At 54.9% G+C, this 25201-nt stretch overlaps 8 protein-coding genes across 8 annotated transcripts; 4 read left to right on the forward strand and 4 right to left on the reverse strand.

Moving 5' to 3' along the window:
- Window positions 1–5: 5 nt before the first annotated feature.
- Window positions 6–6821, reverse strand: BU26DRAFT_481026 (HEAT repeat protein-like protein). Its single transcript, XM_033825722.1, has 8 exons — window positions 4259–6821; window positions 3848–4210; window positions 2526–3800; window positions 2237–2468; window positions 1889–2187; window positions 1396–1841; window positions 1225–1343; window positions 6–1173 (listed from the first exon to the last, which is right to left on the reverse strand). Exons 1-8 carry the CDS (start codon window positions 6704–6706, stop codon window positions 245–247), a joined length of 6111 nt encoding a protein of 2036 aa, XP_033685709.1. The 5' UTR covers window positions 6707–6821; the 3' UTR covers window positions 6–244.
- A 92-nt stretch (window positions 6822–6913) lies between these two features.
- BU26DRAFT_453657 (YebC-like protein) lies at window positions 6914–8097 on the forward strand. Its single transcript, XM_033824837.1, has 2 exons — window positions 6914–7091; window positions 7146–8097. The coding sequence occupies exons 1-2, from the start codon at window positions 6937–6939 to the stop codon at window positions 7912–7914; spliced, it is 924 nt and encodes a 307-aa protein (XP_033685710.1). The 5' UTR covers window positions 6914–6936; the 3' UTR covers window positions 7915–8097.
- On the reverse strand, window positions 7893–8467 carry BU26DRAFT_453660 (uncharacterized protein). Its single transcript, XM_033824838.1, has 2 exons — window positions 8411–8467; window positions 7893–8329 (listed from the first exon to the last, which is right to left on the reverse strand). The coding sequence occupies exons 1-2, from the start codon at window positions 8438–8440 to the stop codon at window positions 8090–8092; spliced, it is 270 nt and encodes an 89-aa protein (XP_033685711.1). The 5' UTR covers window positions 8441–8467; the 3' UTR covers window positions 7893–8089.
- Window positions 8468–8622: 155 nt separating this feature from the next.
- Window positions 8623–10064, forward strand: BU26DRAFT_517519 (peroxisomal d3,d2-enoyl-CoA isomeras-like protein). Its single transcript, XM_033828595.1, has 2 exons — window positions 8623–9105; window positions 9171–10064. The coding sequence occupies exons 1-2, from the start codon at window positions 8918–8920 to the stop codon at window positions 9796–9798; spliced, it is 816 nt and encodes a 271-aa protein (XP_033685712.1). The 5' UTR covers window positions 8623–8917; the 3' UTR covers window positions 9799–10064.
- Window positions 9865–11061, reverse strand: BU26DRAFT_562674 (uncharacterized protein; the record flags this gene model as incomplete). Its single annotated transcript, XM_033833053.1, has 2 exons — window positions 9865–10176; window positions 10228–11061. 2 exons carry the CDS (start codon window positions 11059–11061, stop codon window positions 9865–9867), a joined length of 1146 nt encoding a protein of 381 aa, XP_033685713.1.
- A 1921-nt stretch (window positions 11062–12982) lies between these two features.
- On the forward strand, window positions 12983–14800 carry BU26DRAFT_562675 (uncharacterized protein; the record flags this gene model as incomplete). The annotated part of the gene is made up of 3 exons (XM_033833054.1): window positions 12983–13017; window positions 13071–14292; window positions 14342–14800. The coding sequence occupies 3 exons, from the start codon at window positions 12983–12985 to the stop codon at window positions 14798–14800; spliced, it is 1716 nt and encodes a 571-aa protein (XP_033685714.1).
- Window positions 14801–15305: 505 nt separating this feature from the next.
- Window positions 15306–20942, reverse strand: BU26DRAFT_481042 (uncharacterized protein). Its single transcript, XM_033825723.1, has 3 exons — window positions 19228–20942; window positions 16904–19179; window positions 15306–16847 (listed from the first exon to the last, which is right to left on the reverse strand). Exons 1-3 carry the CDS (start codon window positions 20657–20659, stop codon window positions 15723–15725), a joined length of 4833 nt encoding a protein of 1610 aa, XP_033685715.1. The 5' UTR covers window positions 20660–20942; the 3' UTR covers window positions 15306–15722.
- Window positions 20943–21098: 156 nt separating this feature from the next.
- Window positions 21099–24572, forward strand: BU26DRAFT_603269 (Cse1-domain-containing protein). The gene is made up of 3 exons (XM_033835412.1): window positions 21099–21257; window positions 21515–23882; window positions 23935–24572. The coding sequence occupies exons 1-3, from the start codon at window positions 21188–21190 to the stop codon at window positions 24374–24376; spliced, it is 2880 nt and encodes a 959-aa protein (XP_033685716.1). The 5' UTR covers window positions 21099–21187; the 3' UTR covers window positions 24377–24572.
- The last annotated feature ends 629 nt before the right edge of the window (window positions 24573–25201 follow it).

A 25201-nucleotide genomic window follows, 5' to 3' on the forward strand; every position in this document is an offset into this window, starting at 1 on the left:
AGGTTATAGAGAAGGAAGTTAGGTTAGTTGCACACGGTGCAGTTTCGCATCGCAACAACGGACGTCTACTGTTTCTTTCTCTCTCTGGACTCAGGAGCCGCAATGGCCCGCTTTAGCTTCGAGTCATTGCATTGGATGGGTGGGTATTATTCCGCTACAACCCGCACTGCTATACCGTTTCCCCATAAGCGAGCCCACCGACGGCGCCCAATTACATCTTCCCTTCCCATCCCTACCAGTGATCTCAAGCCCCGAAATCCATCCTCAGCGCAATAGTAGGTTCGCCAATCTCCTCCCTCTCTACTCTCTTCGCCTGGCCCGCACCGCCACTCTTCAGCACCGATTCCATGAAACTCTTTTGCTCGGGCGACAAGCCTCCAACGACGCTCCTAAACGCGGCTTGATCTGCGCCGGCAAGGTCCAGCAAGCGGGTGGCAGTTTCAGCGCTCGCTTTCGGGTCCTTCTGCACTCGAGCTAAGAGGGCTGGGACGACGAGCTTCGCTGCGATTTGGCGCTGCTGCGGGTTCGGAAGAGTCGCTATGAACGTGACGAGCGTGTGTGCGAGCATAGAGCGGGACTCGTCTAGGCCTTCGACATCGGACGGGTTGGCGAGGAAGGTTAGTACTTGCGGGAGGATTTGGGCTGCGATTGCCGTTTCCACGGCGCCTTTCTTTGGAAGTAGGAGTAAGCTGCGACAGCATCCTGCGGCAACCTTGCTTGTTGTTCGGGTCTCTAGGCAGTCGAACAGTTCTTCGACGAAACGCTTGACAAGCGGATCGTTAGCCTCGAAGGCAGCGGCAGCGGAGCTGAGCAGAATAGTAGTCGTGAGGATAGTGTTCTTCTCACAGGCGAGCGCGGCGTCGAACTCGCGCTGTTGGGCGTGCTTTAGGATCTGGAGGAACCGCGTAAGTGTAGCGCGAAGCTGCGTGCTTGTTTCGGAGCCCGGCTCAACGTGGGTCGTGAGGCTGCTGACGAACCGCTTGAAAATGGGAAGGGACTGCGGGATGACTGTGGCTTGGCAGGAGCCGGTGCCCAGGATCGTGGCGAAGATATGCAGAATGCACGCATGCAAGTCTGTCCTAATGATTGAAGGGAAGACTTGAGCGGCGTCGACCAACGCTGAGAGGGCGGTTGTAAGCAATGAGACTGCTTCTTCGTTGAGCTCGTGGCGCACTGTAGGACCATGTCAGCTGGGCTATGATGGGCGGACTGTGAGCTACGCACCTCCGCTCTTACCGTCGTCCAGACTAGGCACCATTCCGGTTAAGACCAGGACCATAATCCTTGTTAGTTCGAAGAGCTGGTCTATGTCATCTGAGAGATGCTCATCTCCGGGAGTGGCGCTATGGTAAGTCAGTATCCCTCTCGTTCCGCGATATGGCTTGTAACCCTTACCCTTGATCCCTCTTTGCGGACGGATGGCCTAGGCAGAGGTTCCTCGCTATCTCCACGATGACCGTCTGCACTTGCAAGCCTTCCGTTAGGACCAGCCGGTCCAGCATGTCCATAGTCTCCCCGAACACCACCTCTTGATAGATCGCGTGTCCGGATACCGATGGTCGCAAGATCTTCTTCAAGGCTTGAAGGATCTCTAGGATCTGTTCCCTGGAGGCTTGCAGGTCGCCCGGGCGTCCCGCTAATGCCTCAAATGCTAGGCCGAACAGCACGAAGAAGAATGCCACGGGCTCATCCCGATAGTTGATGTGATCAGCCTTTCCATTAGGTGGCGACGATTCGGATAACTCAGTCTTGCCATCTAGGGCATCAAAGACGAATTCACTGTCGTCGTCTATTAGGCTTGCAATGGCGTCTACCAGGTTAAGCCACGATTGCTGGTAGAACTATAAACTGTCAGTGCTGTATTGCATCCGGAGGAGAACATTCCTACCTTCAGCAATGTCTCTCGGCTCAAAGCAGCGTAGATCGTATCCAGACTGCCAGACATGGAGGCCGATCCCATTGAAGAGATGTCGGGCTCGAATCTTAAGCGCGCATACTCTCGAAGGGAGGAGAGCCATAGGGGTGTCAGTTTAGCAATGTGTGGCTTGAGCACATCGACCAGGTACTTCTGCTCTGCACTAGCGATCTGGAGCTCGGCCCAAGCCGAGAATACCGCCATCTTGACCATGACCTGTGCATTCGAACTCAATCCTTTCAGGTCACCAATAGCTGCACTCTCAGTTTCGCCTGCCTATTGTGAGCGGTCAATCCGGAAAACGTTCCAGGGCAGACGTACTTGAAAAGTTCTCGAGCGCCGAGACAAGGAGCTTGAGGATGCGGCCCATTCGATCCACATCCGTTACGATACCTGTAGCGATGAACGTAGCGCACACGTTCACAGCCTCTGCCGCCAGTTCTGGTGAGGAGTCTCCCGCAAAGGCTGGCGTTAGCGCAGAGCCAATCTGAGCCTGATACTGTTCGAGTAGGGTGGCTTCTGGAAAGTCTGGATCGGGCGTTTTGCCGAATAACTTGACGACAGCTGTTAGTCTCAAAATTTACGCAATGCTGTGGGTAGGGTTACGTACCTTCAAAACCTGGTCAATAATCTTCAGACCACGTATTCGGAGTTGGACTACGCCAGCCGTCGACGCGGAAAACGCGATCCGAACCACATCGGCAATCCTGCGTTGTAACGCCAGTACACAGGGCGATTCTTCTCTGAAAGCTGCTTCTTTGCTGACCATCGAAAGAAACTCACTTAGGCAATCCATGCCGAAAGTTCTCACTTGCCATTTCAGTAACTCCTGGCTGGTTTGAGTCGCGCTGCCGTCATCACCAGGAGCATTTGATGACGCCGCAAACCCGGCAACCTCTTCGTCTTGTATATCCGTAGCTCCACCCTTCGGTTTAGTCTCCGTCTTCTCCTCTGCTTCCACAACGCGTTTTGTCTTTGTAAGCACGGAGTGACATCGCTGCACCCACGTCGCCGTGTCAGTGAGTCCGGTCTGATGCAGCCAGTTACGGATGATGTTGCGGACCACTTCATGTTCGGGTGACTTGTCAAGGACGTGCCAAAGTTGATCCTCCAGTCCTGGGTCGCCCGTACGGATAACCTCTTCGGCGTTCCGTCGCATCAGGTTATGCAGGCCGTCGGTTGCCATGTTCCTAATCTGTGTGGAGCTGCTTTCCAAAGCCCCCTGCAGTTGCTTTACGTAAACGGCGAATTCCATTTGACCGGGTGCGTATAACGAGAGGTGCTCTTGACACTTCAGGCTTTCAATGATTATCAGTTCATCGGACTCGGTCTTGAAGAGCCCAATAAGCGTCATAATCATGTCCCTTGCCCTGGTCATATCCTGAAGGTCGGGACCAAGAACATTGATGGTGCTGTCAATACAGCGCGCGATAACGGCAGGAGTGGGTAGGTCCAGCTCCATGTTTGACGAAGCCAGAGAAGCAGATTCATGGTTATGCGTATCCGCTGCATATAGCTGCGCCAGCATCCCCAGAGTGCTGGTCACATAACCGGAGAAAGTCAAGCCCGCAGAGTCGGCCACTCGAGAAAGGCTGTCCAAAGCCCAAAAGTGCACGACCGGATGCGGATCGTTGCCCAGCGACATGAGTATTCCAAGGATGTTTTTGAGGTGGTAGCCGGCGGCCATTCCTCCTAGCTGCGCGTGAATACAGCCAAGAGCAACAGCGTACCCGGAGCGGGCATTCGGTTCGCGATTCGCTACGATTTGATCAACCAGATAGTTCACTTCTGCGGTAGTGAACCCTGTTCCAGAGCTACTGCATAGACGGCCTAACGCTTCCCCAGTGAGATTACGGACGTAAGGATCCGGAAGAATGATGAACACCTGCCGGTGTTAGTATTGCCAGTGGCGCGCTTCTTGGCCGTACTCACATGCAACAATTCTTGTATGACCTTCTCCACCGCCGAGCCCCTGAGATCTCCAGGAGCGGATCGCGTTTCCTTCACTGCCACTTTCAATGCGGCTAAAAGAGCATATGCAATGTTTACCATCATAGCGGTCTTCCTGTTGACATCCCGTTGCAAGTTGCTCGCGGAGAGAAAGGACGTAATTTGCTCCAAGATGCTCTCCTGGATCTTTGGAGTCTGTAAGGGTAGGCATATCGCGAACAGTTGTAGCGCCGAATTGACCACTGCTGTTGCTGGTGGATCTGGTAGGTCGAATGGATCGTTTGATTTGCCGACGTACAAGGATATAGAGTCGTGCTCTAGTGCGCTACAAATGGGTGACAAAAGCTGCTGATGGTCAGCAGCGGCCGAACACGGCGTCATTATTCAACATACCGTGCGATCAACCGTGGCTTCCGGCCCCTGTCTTGTAACCCAGTGGTGTCGACTCTCACTTTCATGCTCACCCGGTAGTGGCTCGATGTCGAAACCCTTGACCAACCCGGTCACTCCGAAGCCGTGGTTGTCAGCGACATCCCATATGCTCTCAAAAGTCCCGGCGGAGCTGGCGATGGCTGTGCTCAGCGAGCTTGGAGTATAGTTATCCGGATCGGCAAAAGCCGCAACTGCAAATGGCAGCAGATTTGTTTGAAGGAGAACGTCGCTGTTCCCAGCTGGACTGCAGTTGACAAGCTTCGTATAACACTGGAGAACCCTCCTCCGGACCATGAGGTCGAAGTCGTGAAGTTGGAGAGCGGGTGAAAGTCGTTGCGAAACATCATCCGTAGTCTTCTTAGCGGGTAACGTGTTCAAGAACATTGTCGTGTTTTGCAGCATTGAAGCCAATCGCTTCGTCACATCCAAGGTCAGTAACCTGCTATTGAACTCCAAGAACGTCATTATCGAGCCCAGCGCGCATTCTCGTACATGCGCCAGGAAGCTGAGTTCCAAGACGTTCCGCTGCACCATGTTGTCTTTGTTGAGAGGCTTCGGTAGTGCGTTCTTCCAAAGCAGCAATAGCTGCGAAAGGTGGATTTTAACGAAATTAGGACCGAGGGTCATTAGCCCTCCGATCAGGATCCATGCGACCTGTATCTGTGTCGAAGATATCCTTAGGTCGGAGCTGCTGCTAGACTTAAGCAGAGACGTGGCTTGAGAGAGCACTCGTGAATTTACATCAACGGAGCCATGAAGCGGCTGAGATGTAGAGGTGCTGAGTATTGACGAGAGACCATTTGCGAGCCCAACACATCGCCGTGGTGATCCTCGCGGGCCTCCTAGCAGGCCAAGCTCGCGGTTAACGCTATTCATGCAGATAGTGACCGAGGGTAGGAGTTGAAGCGGGCATGCAAGGACGAAAGAGCGGAGACATGACGAAGCGTATACTTGGACGGTGTAACTCGGATGCTGAAGGACTTGTAACAGGCCATCTCTGCAGGCATCGGCGATAGCGTTTGCTGCCGACCCAAGAGTGTTGAACAGCGATGAAAGGGTGCTGAGAGCTCCGATTAGAGTCTGCTTTGAGGGTTCTGGTCTCTCCTTGAGCGCCTGGGGGTAGTCCTTGAGGATCTCATTGACGAGGAATCGTGCTGCATTGAGCTGCCCGGATTCTCCAAGCATTTCGCCGCCCACAACAGTCTCCAAGATAACCGAGACATATTTCCTTGCAGTGAGCATGCGATAGCGATTGTGGACGATCGTTGGGTTGCTGAGAACATCGATGAATAGGTGGCGCGCAATATCGGCGTATTTAGACTCGACAACATGCTCGCCCAAGCCTCTCAGTGCTTTCATGTAGCAAAGGACGATTCCAGCTCTTGCTCGATTACCGGTCGCTGGTCTGCAGTAGTGATTGGACAACGTTTTGAGGAGAGTAGAGATGGTGAAGGACAGCTTCGCGGCCCATCTTTTAGGCGCAGGCGATTCCGGACGTTCAATTATGTCTTCGTCACCATCCAGGTCGGTCGTCTTCTTGCTTTTCTTCTTCATGGTCTTTGATCTTGCAAGAGGCATCTCGACAGGCGCAGTCTCGGAGTAGTTCTTGACCAATGCCGCGCTCAGACAAGAAGCGGCCGCATGTCTTACCGAGGACGAGGCGCTCTCGATAGCTTTCCAAATGGCATTCTGGAGCTTATCGAAATCGGCCGAATTATCGAAGAAAGTAGTATGTCGGATGAGTTGTTCCAGAAGAGAGCAAGCGTTAGACTGCACAAGTAGGGATTTGTCGTTGGCACACAGAGAACGGGCTTGCTTCCATGCGTCCCTCGCCATAGCTTCGTCGGCGGAACGTCCCACCCCCTTGAACACCTTCCCGACAGCTTTCAACAGGGTGGCCCGTAGTCCGGTGTGACTTTGCGCGGGCTTAACGAGGCGCAACAACGAGTTTGCTGCGAATGGCGACAGCCCTATAGCGCTATCTCCCGCCGCCTCGAAAACCGCACCCAAGCAGTGTGCCGCCGCATGCTTAGCCCTGATATCCTTCTCTGACTTCCCCGCCACATTGAGTATGCCGATAAGCTCATTGATGGACTCGAACAGCAGCTTCCTGTCTCCTTTTCCAAATATGCCCGCAAACGTTCGTCCCAGGTTGTTCCGTATTACTCTGGTAGGGGGCGGCGACGGTAGATTGATGACCTGGAACAGCTCCTTCTTGATGTAGATCTGGTGCGCCGAGGCACCGTCGGCGTCGAGCGAGGCGACATGGCGAGCGAGATCGGATGTAAACGTGAGGAGGTACAGCTCCTGCTGTTCGGACGGTAGCGCGTGCAGCTTCTTGACGTCGAGCTCCGGGTTCGAGGCACTTGAGGCCACCCCGTTTGTGGGCTGAGGTTCTTGCGTCGCCATTGTCTCCAGAACAGCCTCGGAGGCTTGGTAGGAGGGGATCACGGAAAGAGGATGCGTGCGACTGGCATGGCGGGGCGGAGTCGAATATCAGACTTCGAGGCGTGTTGGCCTGATGTGGTGGGTGCGGAGTTGGCGCGGAGGTGTCGTTCTCCCCCGACGTTTCTTGGCGGCTTCTCGAAATTTGTTTCGAACGACTCTGAAACAAACCACACGCTTTCTTTCGAACCTCGATGTCAGCGCCATTCCGCCGTCTAGTCGGCCCGCCGTCATCGCTGGAGTATATCCTCCAATGCGCCTGCCGCGGTCCTGGCCGGCCGTCGAAAGTCAGCCGAAAGGAGCACGCGCGGTGGTTCACCCAATCCTCGACTGCATGGTCAGGCCATTCGTATGCGCTCCATAATATATATTACTACATAGCATATGTATTAACAGATCGTAGAAAATGGGCCACGATCAAGCATGACAAAGGCAAGAACGACGCCGCGAAAAGCAAGCAGCGAGCGCTCCTCACCAAGGACATCTCCAACGCCGTCAAACTATCCGGACCTGACCCGAACATGAACTCGCGGCTCGCCCTCGCCATCTCCACTGCGAAGAAGAGCCAAGTACCCAAAGCAAGCATTGAAGCCGCCATCGCGCGCGGTCAAGGCCTTTCCGCGACCGGCGCAGCCCTCGAATCCGTCGTCCTCGAAGCAATATTACCGCCGTCCATCGCCACCGTAATAGAATGTCAGACGGATAACAAGCTCAGAGCATTAGCGGACCTGAGATTATTGGTGAAGGAGGCGGGCGGAAGCGTATCGACTGTAGGATATATGTTTGAGAAAAAAGGCCGGGTAGTATTACAAAAGAAGGATGGGGTCGGGGTTGACGAGGTCCTGGAGTCTGCCCTCGAAGCCGGAATTCTGGATGTGTTGGAAGACGAACAGGGTCGGGTGGTGTTGTACACAGAGCCTGCGGAGACAAAGGCGACTGGCGAAGCGCTCGCCAAGTCACTGGACATGGAGATCGAGGAAAGCGATATTATATACGACCCAAACGAGGACACAAAAGTCACGCTGGATGATGAATCCGCCGCGAAGGAGCTTGGCAGCTTTCTCGACGAGCTGCAGGAAGTGAGCGGGGTGCAGGGCGTGTATATGAACTGGTCAAAGGGAGCGATAGACGACGGTCTGTGGGCGGATCTGCAGAGTAAAGTGGCCGTGTGATTCCCCTCCTGTTCGCATATAGATGTATGATACAGCATTGTACAATGTACATAACCCCAGTGGCACTATTCCCCACCGAAACGCCTTCCATGCTGAGTTGCGATATATCGGTGTGACGTCCGACAGCTTCCAAGATGAGGTGATCTCCGCCGCGCAAACGTCTGTCGCTGTCTCTTTATTGATCCCTCCTCTCCACCACCTCCCTCATCCTCGCCTCCTCCGCATCCCTCTGCCTCTTCACCTCTAGATTCCGCGCCTTCAGCCTCTCCAGCTCCTTCTTAATCTCCTCGCGCTCATACGGAATCTTATGCGTCTGGCCGTCCTTCGGCCAGAAGTCGGGGACTGAGAATTTGCCGTCGAGGTTCGTGCCGAAGTAGTACATTATGCCGATTGGGAAGAGGATGTACATGCCGAACTGTGCGGAGCTGGTTAGCTGAGAAGCGAAGGGGGGGCATTGCGCGGGCTGCTAGAGCGCGATAGGAAGGATGCGACGTGCCTTGAAGACTTCGAGGTTTGGGCCGGCCATTGCGTTGGTTGGGTTTGCGGGTGGAGCGTGGGGATTGCGGTGGGCGCGTTGGGGTGGTGGTGGTGGTGGTGGTGGAGCGGATGGGGATGAATTTCTCGGGGAGATGGTTCGGAGATGGTTCGGATGGGGGTTGATAGAGCACATGCGGATCTCGGTGATTCCGCTCGGAATGAACTCACCACCTCCAAACTACAACAAAGCTCCAGGCAGGTTGACTTGGGCGCCCGCTCAGGAACCTCTTGTGCGAGGCTTCCTCTGCTCATCCAACATGTCTCTCGCAAAAGGATGAATACCCATCACCACTGACCTATCAAAGCTTGTCATTCTCCGCAATCCAACGTGCCTCGGCTCGCTGCGTCACGACTCTGCCTGTCGCTGTCATCTTCCCCAGATATACTTCCAGCTCCAATCGACACTCTTCTTTGACTCCTGTTTCTTCTTAAAGATTATTGACCGCATACGAAAATCCCACACACAATGGCAGACGACGGCATCCTCATCGAATACAAAGGCAAAGTCGCCATCATCACGCTCAACCAGCCCAAGAAGCTCAATGCCCTAAGCCAAGATCTCTACTACAAGCTCGCGACAGCAATGCACGAAGTCGCCGAGCGCGACGACATCTACATCACCGTCCTAACAGGCCGGGGTCGCTTCTTCTCCGCGTAAGCAACTCCTACACCCTACCCGCCCCGCCGGTCTGCGACTAATACATAACTCTGCCTTGCAGCGGCGCAGACGTCTCCATCGGCGCCTCGACCTCCCCATCCGGCTCCGACACACACCGGCACTACCTCAAGAACTTCGTCTCCAACAACCTGCACATAACGCATGCCTTCTACACGCACCCCAAGATCCTAGTCACCGCGCTCAACGGCCCCGGCGTCGGGCTCTCCGCCGCGCTCATCGCCTTCTCAGACTTCATCTACGCGGCGCCGCACGCCTTCCTGCTCACGCCGTTCAGCTCGCTCGGGCTGGTCGCCGAAGGCGGCGCCTCGGTTGGCTTCGTGCGGCGGCTGGGCATCAGCAAGGCGAACGAGGCGCTGATCATGAGCAAGCGGATTACGTGCGAGGAGCTTGTGCAGACGGGGTTTGTCAACAAGGTGATTGATGTGGGGAGCAAGGATAGCCCGCGGTTTCTGGAGGAGGTGCTGAGGGAGGTTGAGGAGCGGCTGGGCGGGCATTTGAATAGCGAGAGCTTGATTAAGATCAAGGCGCTGATTCGGAAGCCGGAGATGGAGACGCTGGATCGGCAGGGCGTGGAGGAGGTGTTTGCGGGGCTGCAGCGGTTTATGAAGGGGGTGCCGCAGGAGGAGTTTAGGAAGATTGCGAGTGGGGAGAAGAAGCATAAGCTGTAGTAGGCTAGGGAGCGGCGGAGATGTAAGAAGGCGGAAGGAAGGTTATGTGTAGTTTATGTACTTGATTTATGCTAGCGAGACTCCGCCTTCGGTGGTCAACAGTTCGCCGCCAATTGGCTCATCTTTACCCAGGGCGGGTTTGCCGGTTGAGGGAGGGTTTTGCTCTTCGTCGGGTGGGGGCTTCTTCTTGTACGCCTTTTCCTGCTCCTTTTGCTGATGGCTTACATAGCTTGAGTAGCGCAGCGCAACGAACAGCATGAACGCAGTCACGCCCACTGTTATAGCAGCTCGCCGTGTAAGGATCCATCGCAGTCCTTCGATCTCGCTGCGGGCGTCCGAGTTGAGCGCAATGGTGATCTTGTAGTTGAGCTCTTGGATCTGCCATTCTGTTAGTTCAAATCCCTCCAGGTATGGAGGAGTCGGACGTACCTTGGATTCCATAGTGCGCTGCTCCTGCCGCACAGCCATCTTCCGGTCGTCAAACAGTCCCTTCAGCTCGTCCTTCAAGTGCCCGGTCTCCTGGCTCATCCGCTGGCCCAAAATATCCACCTCATGCTGCAACTGGTTCCTCTCTGTGCGCATCCTCTCCATCTCACCCTTCCTCGCATTTCCCACCTCGGTCCTGAGCTCGCTGCACGCAGCCCGAAACAGGTACGTCTCGTTCTCCACGTTTGACTTGCTAACGAGCCCTTCCCGGGCGACCTCCATGTTGTCTGTGAGGATGCTGCGCACCGCTTTCATGACGGTAATGGACTGGTCCTGCGTGAAACCGGATTTTGTCAGGTCCTTTACCAGGCTGTAAGTGTCGAAGTGGTGGACGTAAGGCGGGGTCTTGAGGTGCGGCGGTTTCCGGCTCTCTTCTTCCTGGGGCGAAGGCATGTGTAGGACCGTATCTAGGGGCTTCGGGTCGGGCGTTTTGGGGGGATCTGGTGGCGGGACGGGTTCGGCGGTGTCGGCCGTCTTTGATTGTGAGGTGGGTGTTGTAAACTGCGATGGTGCGTCCTCGTCTCCCTCTTGTATGGACCCTGGTGTTCTCTTCTCTTGCTCACTACTTTCTCCCTGTGCCTTGCTATCCTGCAGATGGGCAGCTGGCTCTTGCGCGGTGCCATAGCGCTGCGGTCTTGATTCTTCGGAACGGAGAGGCGTTGTCGCAAAGCATCTGGAGGATGGAGCTCGGCGATGCGAGACGCGGACTTGCTTTCGCGGTGGCTTTAGCGGCCTGAACAGCATCGGCCATAGGAATGGCAGCCGCGGCGAGGACATCTTGACGCGCTGCGTTGCATTGAGCGCTGGACCTCGGAGATCCTGGGTCTGGTTTTCGGAGCTGGGTGCTGACTCAGCTCGTGGGGGTACATCACACATCTCAACCTTATTCGGACGTCAGCCCTCAGCATCCTGTACAGCGTCCACGATGAACAGACATACTCGGCGAGAGCTAACCCTACTCTCTATACTCTAGCGTCGGTTCAGAATTCGTACCCTCGAGATCAACTCCAATTTCTGTCAATGGACCACGGAGACTCCGCATTTTGCCGTGGACATATGACGCGTATTGTAAGATCGCGACGAGGATGAGCGAGGCACTGGTACAGACGTTAAAACTTGTCTGATCGAGGGCCTCGACGAGCTTGGGCAAGAGCCGACGTTTATATTCGGCAGGCCTGGAAATAACTGCGCTTCATAAAGTCGGTTCAAAACGCGCGCTTCCCCGTCGAAACATCTCACGGTCATGATTCTTTGGAACTGCATTGAGGGAGATTTTGCTACGACATCCAAGCTCCAGTGCTGCCAAAGGTGAGGGCTGCCTTCATCTTCACCGTAACTACCTCGAAAAGCAAAAACAAAAACCCCTTCCTCGAGCGTCGGACACGTCCGATCACTCAATGAAAAGGTGGGCAGCTCCCTGAAATAGGTTCGGATTCGGACGTTGTGGCCGCCGCCCAGCTCCACGCCCTAGCCTCCCGGGGGGCAAAAAGAGGAACAGTTGAGACATGGTCAAGCTCAACAGGTTCAGCTGCACGGTTAAGTGGGCCGAACGTCCGAAGTCCCGCAGCATCGAGCTGGTCAAACCCTTTGCTGGGCGAGCCCAGAATGGCAAGTGCCACCTGTCGCTGAAAACCGAGGCGTATGAAAACTCGCAAGGAAATTTGAGAATATGGAAAGAAGGCGGAGAAGGAGTGGGAGTATCCGCGCAGCACTGAGGCCACACTCTCAGGCTCGGGACTGGCCACTTCGGCTGTCTGCAAAGAGGAGAGAGGGGGGCAATGACCAAAATGGAAGAACGAGCGGAGGGGGAGGTGGCTGGACCAGAAAGACAAGGTATGTGGAGTTGCGCTTTAGAGGAAGTCTGCAAAGAGTTAAGAAGGGAAGCAAAGAGTTAAGAAGGGAAAGGATGGAATGTTATGAGAAAAGAAGTCGGCGGGTGGGCTGGGCCAACGAGGAGAAGAAGGAGAAGAAGGAGAAGACTGGGTCAATGAGGAGAAGAAGGAGAAGAAGAAGAAGAAGAGGCGAGGGAGGCGGGGAGTTTATAAAGAGAGGCCAGGCAGCCGCGGCGCTGTCGGTGAGTCAGACCACACGGCGAATGAGCTCTGACGTCAGAGGCACGAAACGCTCGTCCGCGCTGCGGCTATGGACGGCACATGCGTTGTGAGGGCCTGCCCCCCCTTGGGTCGCTTTCACTCTTAACGCGGCAGGTGCGGCGTGAACGACGCATTGCACAAGACATTTGGGTAGAGGAGCCAGGCAGGTTGCAAGAAGCATTGTGGGAACCGGATGCTGCTCAACTGCTCTCGGTATGGGCGATGCTTCGCAGCGCCGCTCCCGGGTGGCAAAACCCACGCATTTCACCGCATTCCACTACGCCGCCCGAGCTGGACTCGGCACAGGGTTGCACAAGGTGAGCATAGCAGTCACTAGTGGGTTTCTAGCGGTTGCCCTTATCTTCGGGCACGCGTTCCGTTCATTTCCCAACACCCCTGCACCACCGAGGAGCCTTGAGGGTCTTTCACTCACCCACATTCTCGGATCCGCTGATACTTCTGCCAAGACACAGCTTTGGTCAATGCAATCTTAGGCAACCTCGCCACTCGACGTCTTTGCCTGCTTCATAACCATCCTCGCCCTCGCGGCTATCGCACCCCATCGCACCTCAGCTTTTGCCTCTCCTCAGCATCAGGACTTCGAGATGCCGGGCAGAAAACGGCAGAAGCGGGCTGAAAGGTGAGTTCCCTATTCTTTCGTGCGGGGCAAGTAAACTAACCTCAAGTTAATAGCGAATCCTCCCCACCGGCCACAATCCCCTCAAAGCCGCTACCGGCCTTGCCAGCCGAGATATGGATCCGCATCTTCCAAATCTTGTGCGGCACATATAACCCGAAGAATACTAAGGCGCTCTTGACGCTTGCGTCCCAAGCTTGGCGTGTCGCGAGCGTTGCGGACGAGTTCATCTGGGCGACTTCTATGATTCGGGTGGGCAAACGAAGCGGGAGTGGCGAACTCCTGTCCGAGGCCGACAATTACTGTAACGTTCTGCGACACACGAAGCATGTGGGTCTGACCCTCCCTTTTGGCCCCCTCTCGCCAGTATCTGCTCAAGACACACACCTCGGCTTCAAGGGTCTCATGGACTCTTTCATGGGGCATAAGATGACGACCTTGGTCTTCAGCCGCCATACGGCGATGCGCAGGGACGACCACGAGGTTCTCGATGAGGCCCTAGATGACTTGCCCAACTTGAAAAGGTTCATGGCGCCGAAGACCGCGTTTCACACGGGACGAAGCGTCGTTCTCAACGCGTACGCCTCCTATTCGGACGGACGTGAGTTTTGGTACCAGTCCGGAGCTGATCTCGACCTAAGCCTGAAGTATATCCAACGAGGAGGTACACCAACTTCGTTGGCGCTTTTCGGCCGTGGTGGCAACACCAGGCCCTCGGATTATGCGACCTTCTTCCGCCATACGCGGATGTTCGATGGTCAGAACCGCCTGCGCGTTGATGAGGTCACCCTCGTCAAAACTCACCTACTTGAAGTCACGAAGTTTGTCTCGCTCAACCAAGTCATAAAGCTCACCATATGGGACTCTTACCATCTCGATGACTTCTTCCGCAAGGCCAATTGCAGTCTGGTCGAGAGGTTTTCATGGATGGAGCATACCGACCCAGACGAGGTTCGCGGGGAATCGGCGCGTGCATTCACAGACTTTACGAAACGCCTCACCTCAATCCGAGACTTCAGCGTCCGTCACAGCAAGAAGACCAGTGCGCTAAGCAGATTCGTCCCAGAGACTCTGCCTCCAGGTCTACGATCATTTTCCTGCGTCCTTGGGGACCTGTACTGCGATCCCGTATCGTGGAATAAGCGCTATGATATGTATTCGAAGAAGTTCAAAGAACTTGAGGCACTACATCTTCCGATATCGTCTGTCACGAGCATGTTGGACGGGGAGGGATGGAGTGGGGATGGTCAGTTTACCACCTATCTTCGCATACTTGCTGTAAGTACCGTTTCCGACGTTCCACAAGTGTATCGCTAACCTAGCATAGAAAATGTTCCGCGGATGCGCGCATCTAAAACGTCTTGCACTCAGCGGACCGGAGCTACGACCGGCGCATGGAAACCCCAACCGCGCCCACGAAGTATCCGAGAGGCTTACTAAGGTTGCACATCGAGTAGCAAGCGAATTCCAAAACGTCGGCATCCACCTCCAAACCATCTCAATCCACCTATTTGACAATATCCTCGAGGAGGAGGATGCGTTCGTGCCCATCCCGCGCCACTTCCGCATCGTGCCTGCGCGGAAGCAGGGGAGCATACGCGTTGAGCCCATCGATCCATTCGAGATCCCGGAAGATGATGAAGAGGCTTTCGCGGCGATGGGATTGTCCTATGAGCATACGTTGGCGGAGCATGTGCACAAGCGCATGCCATTCGTGCCGTACAAGGAGGATATTCAGAAACATTGGACGCAGAGATGGTTCCGTCATGACGAGGCCAGGGCTTAGGCTGCGGGAGCGGGAATAGTTAGGGTGGTTTGCGTGTTGCGCTGGGATAGCTGTCTACCTCATTGAGGGCCAGTGGGATCGCTGATGCGGTTGTTATCAGCGGGACTGGAGTCGAGAGCAGCCTAATCGCCCGTCCCGTTGTAGTAACATCATTCGTGATATTCGGCGTAGTAACAGATACCGCTAGGCATTAAACGGCGTTTTACGGGCTTGCTCTTACAGTAGGATAGCTTACTGCGGGCCTTCTGGAGCCTTGATGCAAGGAAGAGAACATTTTCTAAAAGGGAAAATGGGCGTCTTTTATTTGTGGACATCGTCATGGAGCGGACTGAACTGGACTGGACTGGACTAGTTTGGGCCAGCAGCAACAGACAACAGCAACATCCCGCAGGTCCAGTCAGGCAAAACAGATTTTTTATAGAATTTAACTGTGCGGTTCGTCGAGCGGACATAGGCTAACGCTCAGGGGGGAGAGTCTCGCATTCGATGCACATACAACAAGCCAAGGGCGACGCAGGCACTGGAGACGCTGTTGGGAAAAAGCCACCATAGGCACTTAAGCGTACATTGTACATATGCCCTTCTCCCTCCCTTCCCCGTCGTCCCTCTCATTCATCACCAAACCCCCACTGTCCAATATATAAAAATAGAGTCAAGAAGAGAAGAGAAAGCAAGCAAAAACTTTTAATTTCGACACTCGTCTCGTGCCCGATCCAATCCAATCCGATCAGATCCATCATCCAAACACCATGCAATGCATCGCAAATAGGCCAAGCCCTTTATATATCGAAGCAAGTCGCAGCAGCGCGCAACTTTTGTGGAAACTGAAGGTGAAAAAGAGGTGACGAAACCGGGGTATCTGTGTAAATGCTTTCCAGAAAGAACACCGGCCGAAGGGAACACATGGTGAGGAGAAGCCCGCCTAAAGCGCCACGTCGTGAGAACTGCTGCCTGTCATGCTGCTCCGATTCGTGCCCTCGCTGATATACGTCGCAACACTCGTCCTCTTGAACTGAGCCGCTAAGTTGTTGTCCCTAGACGGTGGGCTCGAGAGATGTGCCTGGTTGCCTGGAGATGATGGCGATGCGGTGGGGGGCTCTCTGTCCTTGTCTTTATCTTTGACGCTATATCGTTCGCGTAGACGGTTGATCTCGCGGAGACGGCTGCGCCAGGAAGAGACCGTCTCGCCGCCGTCCTTAATGAACCACACCTGCGAGAACACGCTAGCGTTGATAGCGATGAGGCGGCAATACGCAGCGAGATGTTTACCAGCGAGAATCTTGGGCTCCGCTGCGGGCGAAATATCCGGAAAACCAGGCTTAGAAATGACCTGGACCTTATAGTACCGATTCTTGCCATCCGGATCGGTATCCAAACGCGGATCGACAAACGCCGCCCGAGACTCCGGTGAGATGACAATGTGTACGTAATTGAACGCAGAAGGGAAAGTGTCGAAGCTGTAAGGGAGTCCAGAATCGTTGAATATTATGTTTACAAAGTCGTTGCCGATATGGCGCTTCTTGTTTGGATACGTCATTTCGTCGTCACGGTTCGTAGGCATCATGGTCGTGACATGGAAGACGAGCTCGATGCAGCGATCGCGCCAGGCATATGTGAACTCTCCGTCCATGTCGTCGCGGGTATCGAGGCCACCAGTATTGAATTTGGCGTTCTTGAGCCGGCACAATGTGCCAAGATCGCTGACGAAGGATGTATAAGGTGGCGAGCCGATGTCGTTCATGAGGATCTCTCTTTCGTCTCTCTGCCCCTCGCCGATGTAGATGACGCCCACTTTGTAGCTGTCTACCGTCGAGATGCGATCGAATGTGGCAATGGCGCGACGCGTGATGTCATCGTCCGGCAACGGTATGGGAGGATCAGGGCCCAGATTGAGCGACATATAGAAGGTTTGAAAGATATCGTCGGGCAAGATGCCGACATAGGACGAGGAATAGAATGCCTCCGAGGCCAATCCAACTGTTAGAGGGACCTGGTGACGCGGCGGCGGTGCTAGGAGCGGACGTATAGCAAGGTATCGAGTGCCGCACTATATACAAGTCAGTTCCACGGAAGGAAACGACGTGGAGTAAAATGGGAACTTACGGGTCTTCTGTTAGTGATTTGCGAGACACCGGTTCTGGCTGCAGTCTCAATAGTAACCAAGCTGTGTCCAACAATCCACGTCTTCTTCCAAATCTCTCCGTCGCCGGGCTTGGAGAAATTCGTATCGCGCCTTGTCTCGTCGCGGTCTGAATATCCCACCATGTTCATCATGTCCAAGATGACTTGGCCTTGCTCTTCTATTTCGCTCTTCCCCGTACTGTCTGTGAGTGGAAGGAACTGCGTAATGAAAGGCATCATCTTGGGCCGATCTTCCATCTTAAGAGCCATAAACCAGAACGTAATGACGTGGTACGCAAGAGAGTACAAATATTGTGGCATTTCGTCTTCGACAGGCTTCGGCTTCTTCAAACTAGAGTCCGGAGAGGCTGCAAAATCTCGTGACGCACCGCTATGTCGAAGCGACCGATGACCACTCTGTGCTGCCGCTCGCTGGCGCTGATCCCGGATGTGCTGTAAATAGCGGTTGCTGACCCCAAACACCATTCTGAAGTCCTCTTGGCGGAAGTTTTTGTATAGTTCAGGCATCCGCGCCAAGGAGGTAAGGAAGTCCAAAATGTGAATGGCCGTTGCCGGTTTGGTGACGATCGTGGACATCTTCTGGAGGATTGTATCGAGAGATTTGCTGACCGAAAGCGGGATTTCATGACAGCAGACGGACAGCGCATGAATGCACCACTTAGCCGTCCTGTCCCAGAATGTCATTCCATGTACGAAGGTCTTGACCAGGTCATCCTCCTCACTCTTCTCGAAGTGATCGTGGTAGCTGATGAGAACCGTAAGGATGTGGAATAGGCAGACCGCAACGTCGGCTTTCTTGAGGAGGGTTGGGGGAGGGGGGTCACGGAACGTTGCCCCCCGGAGCTGTTCACCGACAACGCCCCGTAGCATCTTCAACTGAGGGACGCAGCTGCGCACTAACGCCTGATTGGAGAGCTGAGGGCCCAAGTGGACGACGACGTAGCTGTATATTTCCCAGTCGGGACATTTTTGCAGCAGAGAGATGACGAGCTCAAGCCACAACGTCACTTCCAAGTCAAGAACATCTTCGCTAAGCGGGTAGTATTCTGCATCGATGTGTGCGAAGGCGACCCGGCTGGCTTTAGGGGAAGGCTCTTCTGGCAGGCCCTTGGGACCCGGATACATCCATAACGGCGGAATGGGCTTCGAAACGCGACCGGTAGCACTAGGGTAACGAGTGGTTTGCCTGCTCAGGGAAGAGTGCGGGCTGCCGGAAACCTTGCGCTGCTCGCGCCATGAGGGCTGGTCTTCGTGTCGGCCCTGCTCGGATAAGGGCCCGCCTTCTCTCTCAGAAGCGGCTGCGGTCTCCTCTGTTCGACATAAGACTGCGGCTATACTCTCGCCTTCTGAAGATGCGCTAACGATGAGGGCGTGGTTGGAGTCTGCGCGCAGCCGGAACAGCAATCTGAGGACGGCTAATCGAGCATCGCTCTCGTACTTTTCGCTTCCCGCAATGTGGCGTAGGATTTCATAAAGCATACGTGTCTTCCGGGCAGACTCTGTGACGCTGCGAATGAAAAGCCGCACAAAGGCGGTAGAGATGACGTTGCATGGTGATCCCAGCATCCGGTCGGTCTTCAACTGGAGCGCCGACGTCCAGGAAGGAGAGGACGAATCCACCAAGGATCGCTGCTCTGCGCACCGTTCTAGCCGACTCTTCAGGATTTCCATGATATCCGGAAAGCTGTCATCCGACGCCCGATGAGCGACGTCTACAGCAAAGTCGACCAGTTCGCGTAGAACTTCAACATCGTCTTCGGCCTCAATGTTGTTAAGGAGAAGTGCCCCGCACTGTAAAACTGAGTCGCTAGGACACAGTTGTTCGATGGTGGTGTAGGTCTCGCGCAAGGTGTTTACGCTCATAATCCGAAGTGAGCGCGGCCTGGTAGTATCTTTGAAGATGCCAGACACCAGACTGCGACAGGCTTCTAGCCAGTCTCCATTAGAAGGGTGCAGGTAACGTTCTTCTGCGTAGTATTTGATCACGTTCTCGGCAGTGGAGTCGCTCAAACGGTGCGCGAGGCGCATCAAGAGCTCCATTACTGCGCCTTTCTGGACGTAGTCTAGATCGCTGCTAATATTATCGAGCTTGATCAGGACACGAAAGATTTTGTCATCGGAGTTCCGCCGGCAGGGCTCAGTCCGTGATGCAGGGGCAGTCAAATCAAAGTTCGAGATTGTATCAGCATCAGGATCTCCAGTTGTAGATGTAATCGATCCATTCAGGGCATCCAAGCCTAGCCATGTCAATGGACAAAAAGCAAGGGACATTAGGGGCAACAAACCGGTAGTGTGAGAGCTCGTGCCATTTGCCGAAGCGGCTTTCTCCTCTAGCTTCTCAGCTTGAGCCCTTGCACGGTCATCATCTCGTTCCGCGCACATGAAGATGATTTCTGTAAGCTCACTCCAATCAGCTTCTGTGAGCAACAACTCTCTCATGCTCTTATCAGCCAGGGCGGCGTCTATCAGGTCGATGACAACCTCCTCCTGCGTCTTATGCGGTTCCTTGACGGAGGCTTTGAGGGCAGGAATAAGCAAGGAGATTGGAACTTTGGGGAGCCCATTACGACCGTCTTCCAACAACAGCTGCTGCAGCACCTGCATCGTTCCTCTGTAGGTACTAGACTGACGGTTCTTCCTCACTGGACCCTCGAACAAGGTGCGCAATAGCGCAGAGACGGCAGACTGGCCAACATGCGATTTGAAAAGATTGCTCAATGTGTTCCAAGTTGCCTCTTGCAGATCGACCAGCTGACGGTGGATAGCACAGAGAACTTCAAGACAGGGGCGCAGGGCCTTGTTGGGAATATGCACATAGGTGATGACGGTGTCAAACAGCTTGACGGAGTTTTCAATGTCGCGTCGCTGGGTTGTTTCCTGGCAGATAGTCATGGTCTTTCTGAGCAGAAGCTCGAGATCGTCCTCAGTGAAGACCTTGGAGTTGAACTTGCATATGTCGATGGTGAACTGGAAGAGCTGCGCCATATTCTCGCGCTCCTTGACGGGTTTATCTGCGCTCCTTTTGCCGCTGGCTTTGCGAGCTGCCTTGACAGCATGGCTACTCTCCTCAAAGCATGTGTCAAACGAAGTCAGGACGAAGTGAGCGAGAGACGATTCGCACGCCTCGATGTCACGCCCGTCTTTGGTGAGAGCGGAAATGATTTGAAGACGCTTGTCGAAGCTGCGGTCATGCTTGCGTAGGCATGCGGCGTCGAAGAAGACACTGCGTTCGAGGGCGGCCAGCTTGGGCAAGGCCACGCAGCTTCTGAGGAGCTTGTAGCCCACTTCGGCAACCTCGTTCGGCTGCTCAGGAAGGAGCAGGTCGCTCGCCTGGGACCACAGCTCCAGCACATGCTGCACAGGGAACTCGTTCAGGATTTTACAGATCTTCTCGACGGCTGCTGCTCTCTCCGCAAACGAATGGCCCTTGCCAAGCTTCTCGGCGAGCTCGTCCAGCTCCGGCGGTCCCCCAAGCGCCGGCCTCGCATGCTCGTTTATGCGCTTGAGAGAGCCATCGGCAGACGGCGTCGATGGGGTGCCCACCGACTCCCCGAGCGAGGCAGTACGCGCGGGAGTGTAGGTGGCCGACGACGTAGACGGGGGCGGTGTCGGGCTCTTGAGACGGCCGCCCGTGAGCGAGCGGAAGGCGCCAAAGAGGGTCGAGGAGGAGGAGCGGCGGTCGGGCGTGCGCGGGACATCTGCGGGCGGCGGAGACATGTGTCTCACCGGCTGTCTGCACTCTGAGGGGACGCAGCGGATGCGCTCATGGGCGATAGAGAGGCTCTGCGGCGGACGGAGGAGGAGGAGGCGATGACGGGCGGTGGTATCGCGGGGCTACAGGGGCCCATTTACTGGGTGCGTGTGCCTGGGGGAGCCAGAGGAAGCGCGCTGCTCATGGCGGTGCTCTACGGATCAGAAAGGCGCATGTTGGCGGGCAGTGTGGTGGTGGGTGATTGCGAGTGTGAGGGAAAGGGAAAAGGCGCATGGGTCATGGGACGCGGGTCGGCATGGGGGAAGTGGATGGCGTCGGCGGCAGAAAATCTGGAAAGTCTGGGGACGGCGGCCCGAGCGCGAAGGCGGTCGCAGCCCTGGCAGCCCGCAGCCACAGCTAGTCTAGGTAGCAAGCTGCACGCCAAACAGCAACCAACCAAATTGCCGTCACCACCACCAGCGTGCACCCAAATACCCCACGACCTCCGCCCTTTTTCTTCTTCTTCCACCACGCTTGGTGCGCCGACCCACACCATGGCCGCCGACATCGCGACGCTGTCGACCCTGCTGGAGGCGAGCTTGGATCCGCGGCAAAATAAACAAGGTGTGTGAATTTCTGTTTATGCCGACCCTACTAACGGGGGTGCACGCTCTCGTGCTGCATTCCTTGTAGCACCAGGCCGCTCAATTTTCACATTGATGGCATAGCTGGCGCGCCTACAATGATGCAGTAAAAGATCGGAACACGGCTCGAAGTGGTTGCTGTGCGGGGGAGCTCTGCTGTCTTGAAAGAAGCCTGGGCACCACCATACTTCAAGCAGCAAGAGACATCATTATGTGAATACGTGCTGACTTCTGCAGCCGAGGCTGCCATCTCGCAGGAACAGATCAAGCCGGGCTTCTCCCTCGCCCTCCTCCAGATCGTCGCAAACAATTCATCCCCGCCCACGATCCGCCTCTCGAGCGCGCTATACTTCAAGAACTTCGTGAAGCGCAACTGGGTAGACGAGAATGGCGCCTATCTGCTGCCCGAGGACGAGGTCGTGGCTATCAAGCGGGAGTTGATCGGCCTCATGGTTGCCGTGCCGCCAAATCTGCAGGCCCAGCTTGGCGAGGCCATCAGCGCCATCGCGGACAGCGATTTCTGGCAGCGATGGGATACCCTCGTGGACGACTTGATCTCCAGGCTGACCCCCGACAATGCCACGGTGAACAACGGCGTCCTGCGCGTCGCCCATTCCATCTTCAAACGGTGGAGACCGCTCTTCCGCTCCGACGACCTCTTCACCGAGATCAACCACGTCCTGCAAAAGTTCAGCGCGCCTTTCCTCAACCTGCTCGAGAACACGGACCGCGTAATAGGCAACTCGCAAAACAGCCCAGAAGCCCTCAAAGGCGCATTCACGACGCTCGAGTTGATCATTAAGATCTTCTACGACCTCTCATGTCAGGACTTACCGCCCGTATTCGAGGACAACATCGCCGCCATATCGACCCTGCTTCACAAATACCTGGTCTACGACAATCCAGCCTTACACACAGATGACGAGAGCGAGTCGGGGCCACTGGAGTACGTCAAGGCTGGTATTTTTGAGGCCTTGATGCTCTACGTTTCAAAGTATGAGGACGTGTTTGGCCCACAGCTGCCCCAGTTCGTCGAGACTACGTGGAACTTCCTCATGTCAGTCGGGTTGGAGACGAAATATGACATCTTGGTCAGCAAGGCGCTCCAGTTCCTCACCCGCGTCGCTGGCACCCAGCACGCAGAATCCTTCAATAACCAACAGGTCCTGGTCCAGGTAATCGAGAAGGTCGTCCTGCCGAATCTAACCCTCCGAGAATCCGACGTGGAGCTTTTCGAAGATGAGCCCATCGAATTCATCCGGAGAGACTTGGAGGGCTCTGACAACGACACGAGGCGACGCGCCGCCACCAATTTCCTTCGCACCCTCATGTCGCGCTACGAGACGCTAGTGACCAGTACCGCCCAAACCTACGTTGATGCCTATCTTCAGGACTACGCGAAGAATCCCAAAGACAATTGGAAGTCCAAGGATACGGCCGTCTATCTCTTCTCAGCCATCGCCGCGAAGGGAACTGCCACCGCTACTCAGGGTGTCATCAACATCAATCCCAACGTCGACATTCTTGCGTTCTTCCAGAACAACATTGCTGCCAACTTGGAGGGCGAGGACATGTCGCCCATCTTGAAGGTCGACTCCATCAAGTTCCTCTACAACTTCAGAAACCAGCTGTCTCCCGAATTGTGGAGGGCCGCGTTTCCGCTTCTCGTGAAGCACCTCACCAACTCCAACTACGTCATCCACACGTACGCTGCCATCGCCGCCGAGCGTGTTCTGTTCATGACTGATGACAAGCGGAATCCTATCATACCAAAGGCGCAGGTCGTGGGTGTCTCGAAAGATCTTCTGACGCATCTATTCAAACTCATCACTAAAGAGTCCGCGCCGGAGAAGATCCAAGAGAACGAGTTTCTGATGAAGTGCGTGATGAGAGTACTGATCTTCATCCGGGAAGGTGTACTCCCTATAAGCGAGATTGTTCTAAACAACTTCATCAACATACTCAAGGTCATCAGGCACAATCCCAGCAATCCGCGGTTCTACTACTACCTATTCGAAGGCCTTGGAGCGCTGATAAGGTATGCCGCCCCGACTCACAGCAGCGCATTCGAAACTAAACTCTACAACCCGTTCTCGGCCATTCTGTCGGAAGGCATTGAGGAGTTTACTCCATACGTGTTCCAGCTCTTCGCCGCGCTTTTGGAGGCAAACCCATCCGGCGAGCTGACGAGCTACTATCGGAGTCTCTTCGAAATTATCATCCTTCCCGGTGTCTGGGAAGCTAGAGGCAATGTCCCGGCCTTGGTCCGCTTGCTTACCGCCATGATACCCCGCGATGTTCAAAACATCGTCGCGAAGAACCAAGTCGAGCCGATGCTGGGCATTTTCCAGAAGCTCGTGTCGTCAAAGGCCAATGAGATCTACTCTTTTGAATTGATCGAATCCATCATCACTTACGTCCCTCTTGAAGCGCTCCAGCCGTACTTCGTAACCATTCTTCAGCTCATGCTGACGCGGCTATCAAATATGAAGACCGAAGTCTTCCAGCAACGCTTCGTCGCCTTCTACCACTTCATCTCTGCTCGACAAGATAGGGGACTTGGTGCGGACTTCTTCATTGCCGTTAGCGACCAAGTCCAGCATGAGTAAGTCGATTAAATTCCGCTCCACGTTCACTTCAGCTAACCCTTCCTGCAGTGTCTTCAAAGCCATCTACCTCACCATCATCCTCCCAGAGACGCAGAAACTCCCACGCCCTCTCGACCGCAAGACTGCCGTCGTCTCCTTCACGAAGACCCTCACCGACTCACAAGCCTTCGTCGACCGGTACCCTAAGGGCTGGAACCTCACCACTCAGCGCCTGATCGAGCTCCTAGTCAACCCGCCCGTGCCGCCTGCGGCCGATGACGTCATCCCAGACGCAGACGTGGATGAGCTCGGCTTCGGCGTGGGCTTCACGCAGCTCAACACGTGCAAAAAGCAGCCCAAGGATCCCTTCCCGGAGATCACGGACGTCAAGGGCTGGGTGGGGCAGTATCTGAAGGAGGCGAATACGAGGCATAATGGCAGGATTGTGACATTGGTGCAGGAGAGGCTGACGCCGGACGTGAAGCAGGCGTTGGCGAAGTATTTGGAGTAGAGAAGGATGCCAGCCTCCAATGACGAACGTTGAGGCATCATTGATTGTGTGCTTTTTTTCCTGAATGATAGGATAGGAGGGATTTGATACCAGGCTGGATTGCGCAGCGGAAAAGGGAGCTTGCGGTAGATAGATCGGTAGGAATGGTAACCTAACGCTGTTAAGGCATATCAGCAGAATTCGAGCAAGATTCGAGACATTTTCTCTACCGGAAATGAGCGTGTGCGTATCCTTTGGCTTTGTTTCTCTAATCCAGTTAGATTATTTATGGGCTCTCGGAAGTACCTACCTTGGTACCTATTCCAACCTTGGGAACCTTGGAAGTTAGAAACTCAATGGGCACGTGATCTTATCGATTGACAGATTTTGCCAGCTGTTACCGCCTTTGCCCCTGGTAACCCCACGCGTCATTCAGGTCCTCAGTGTCCTTCATCCAGACTCAGCCCCAGCAATGTGCTTTGTATGCAACCTCGCTCTGCGATAGCCTTCTTCATTTGCATTTCTATCGACTCAAGATTTGACTTCTTCTCATCCTTTATCATTGTTTCATGAGCCGCTGATGCTGAACCCTCCGTCATCATGAACTTTTGTCCTTGATTTGTACTATACTTTTTCCCCTCTTCTCAACCCCTGTTTATACGTCCCCTTCGTCTCAGCGCGCGAGCTCTGAAGATGCGGAGCGTTAGCTTCACGAGCATCGCCGTGGGCGTCGTCTGCGGGCCTATTCTCTGCGCCTGGATTGCCCTCGCGTCGTGTTGCTGCCCGGGACGTTTGCACCGCCATGCAGAGTCTGAAGATAAGAAGCGCTTCGAACGACGCCAGGCC

Source organism: Trematosphaeria pertusa (genome assembly GCF_010094035.1).
Source record: "Trematosphaeria pertusa strain CBS 122368 unplaced genomic scaffold BU26scaffold_5, whole genome shotgun sequence".
Classification (NCBI taxonomy): Eukaryota; Fungi; Ascomycota; class Dothideomycetes; order Pleosporales; family Trematosphaeriaceae; genus Trematosphaeria; species Trematosphaeria pertusa.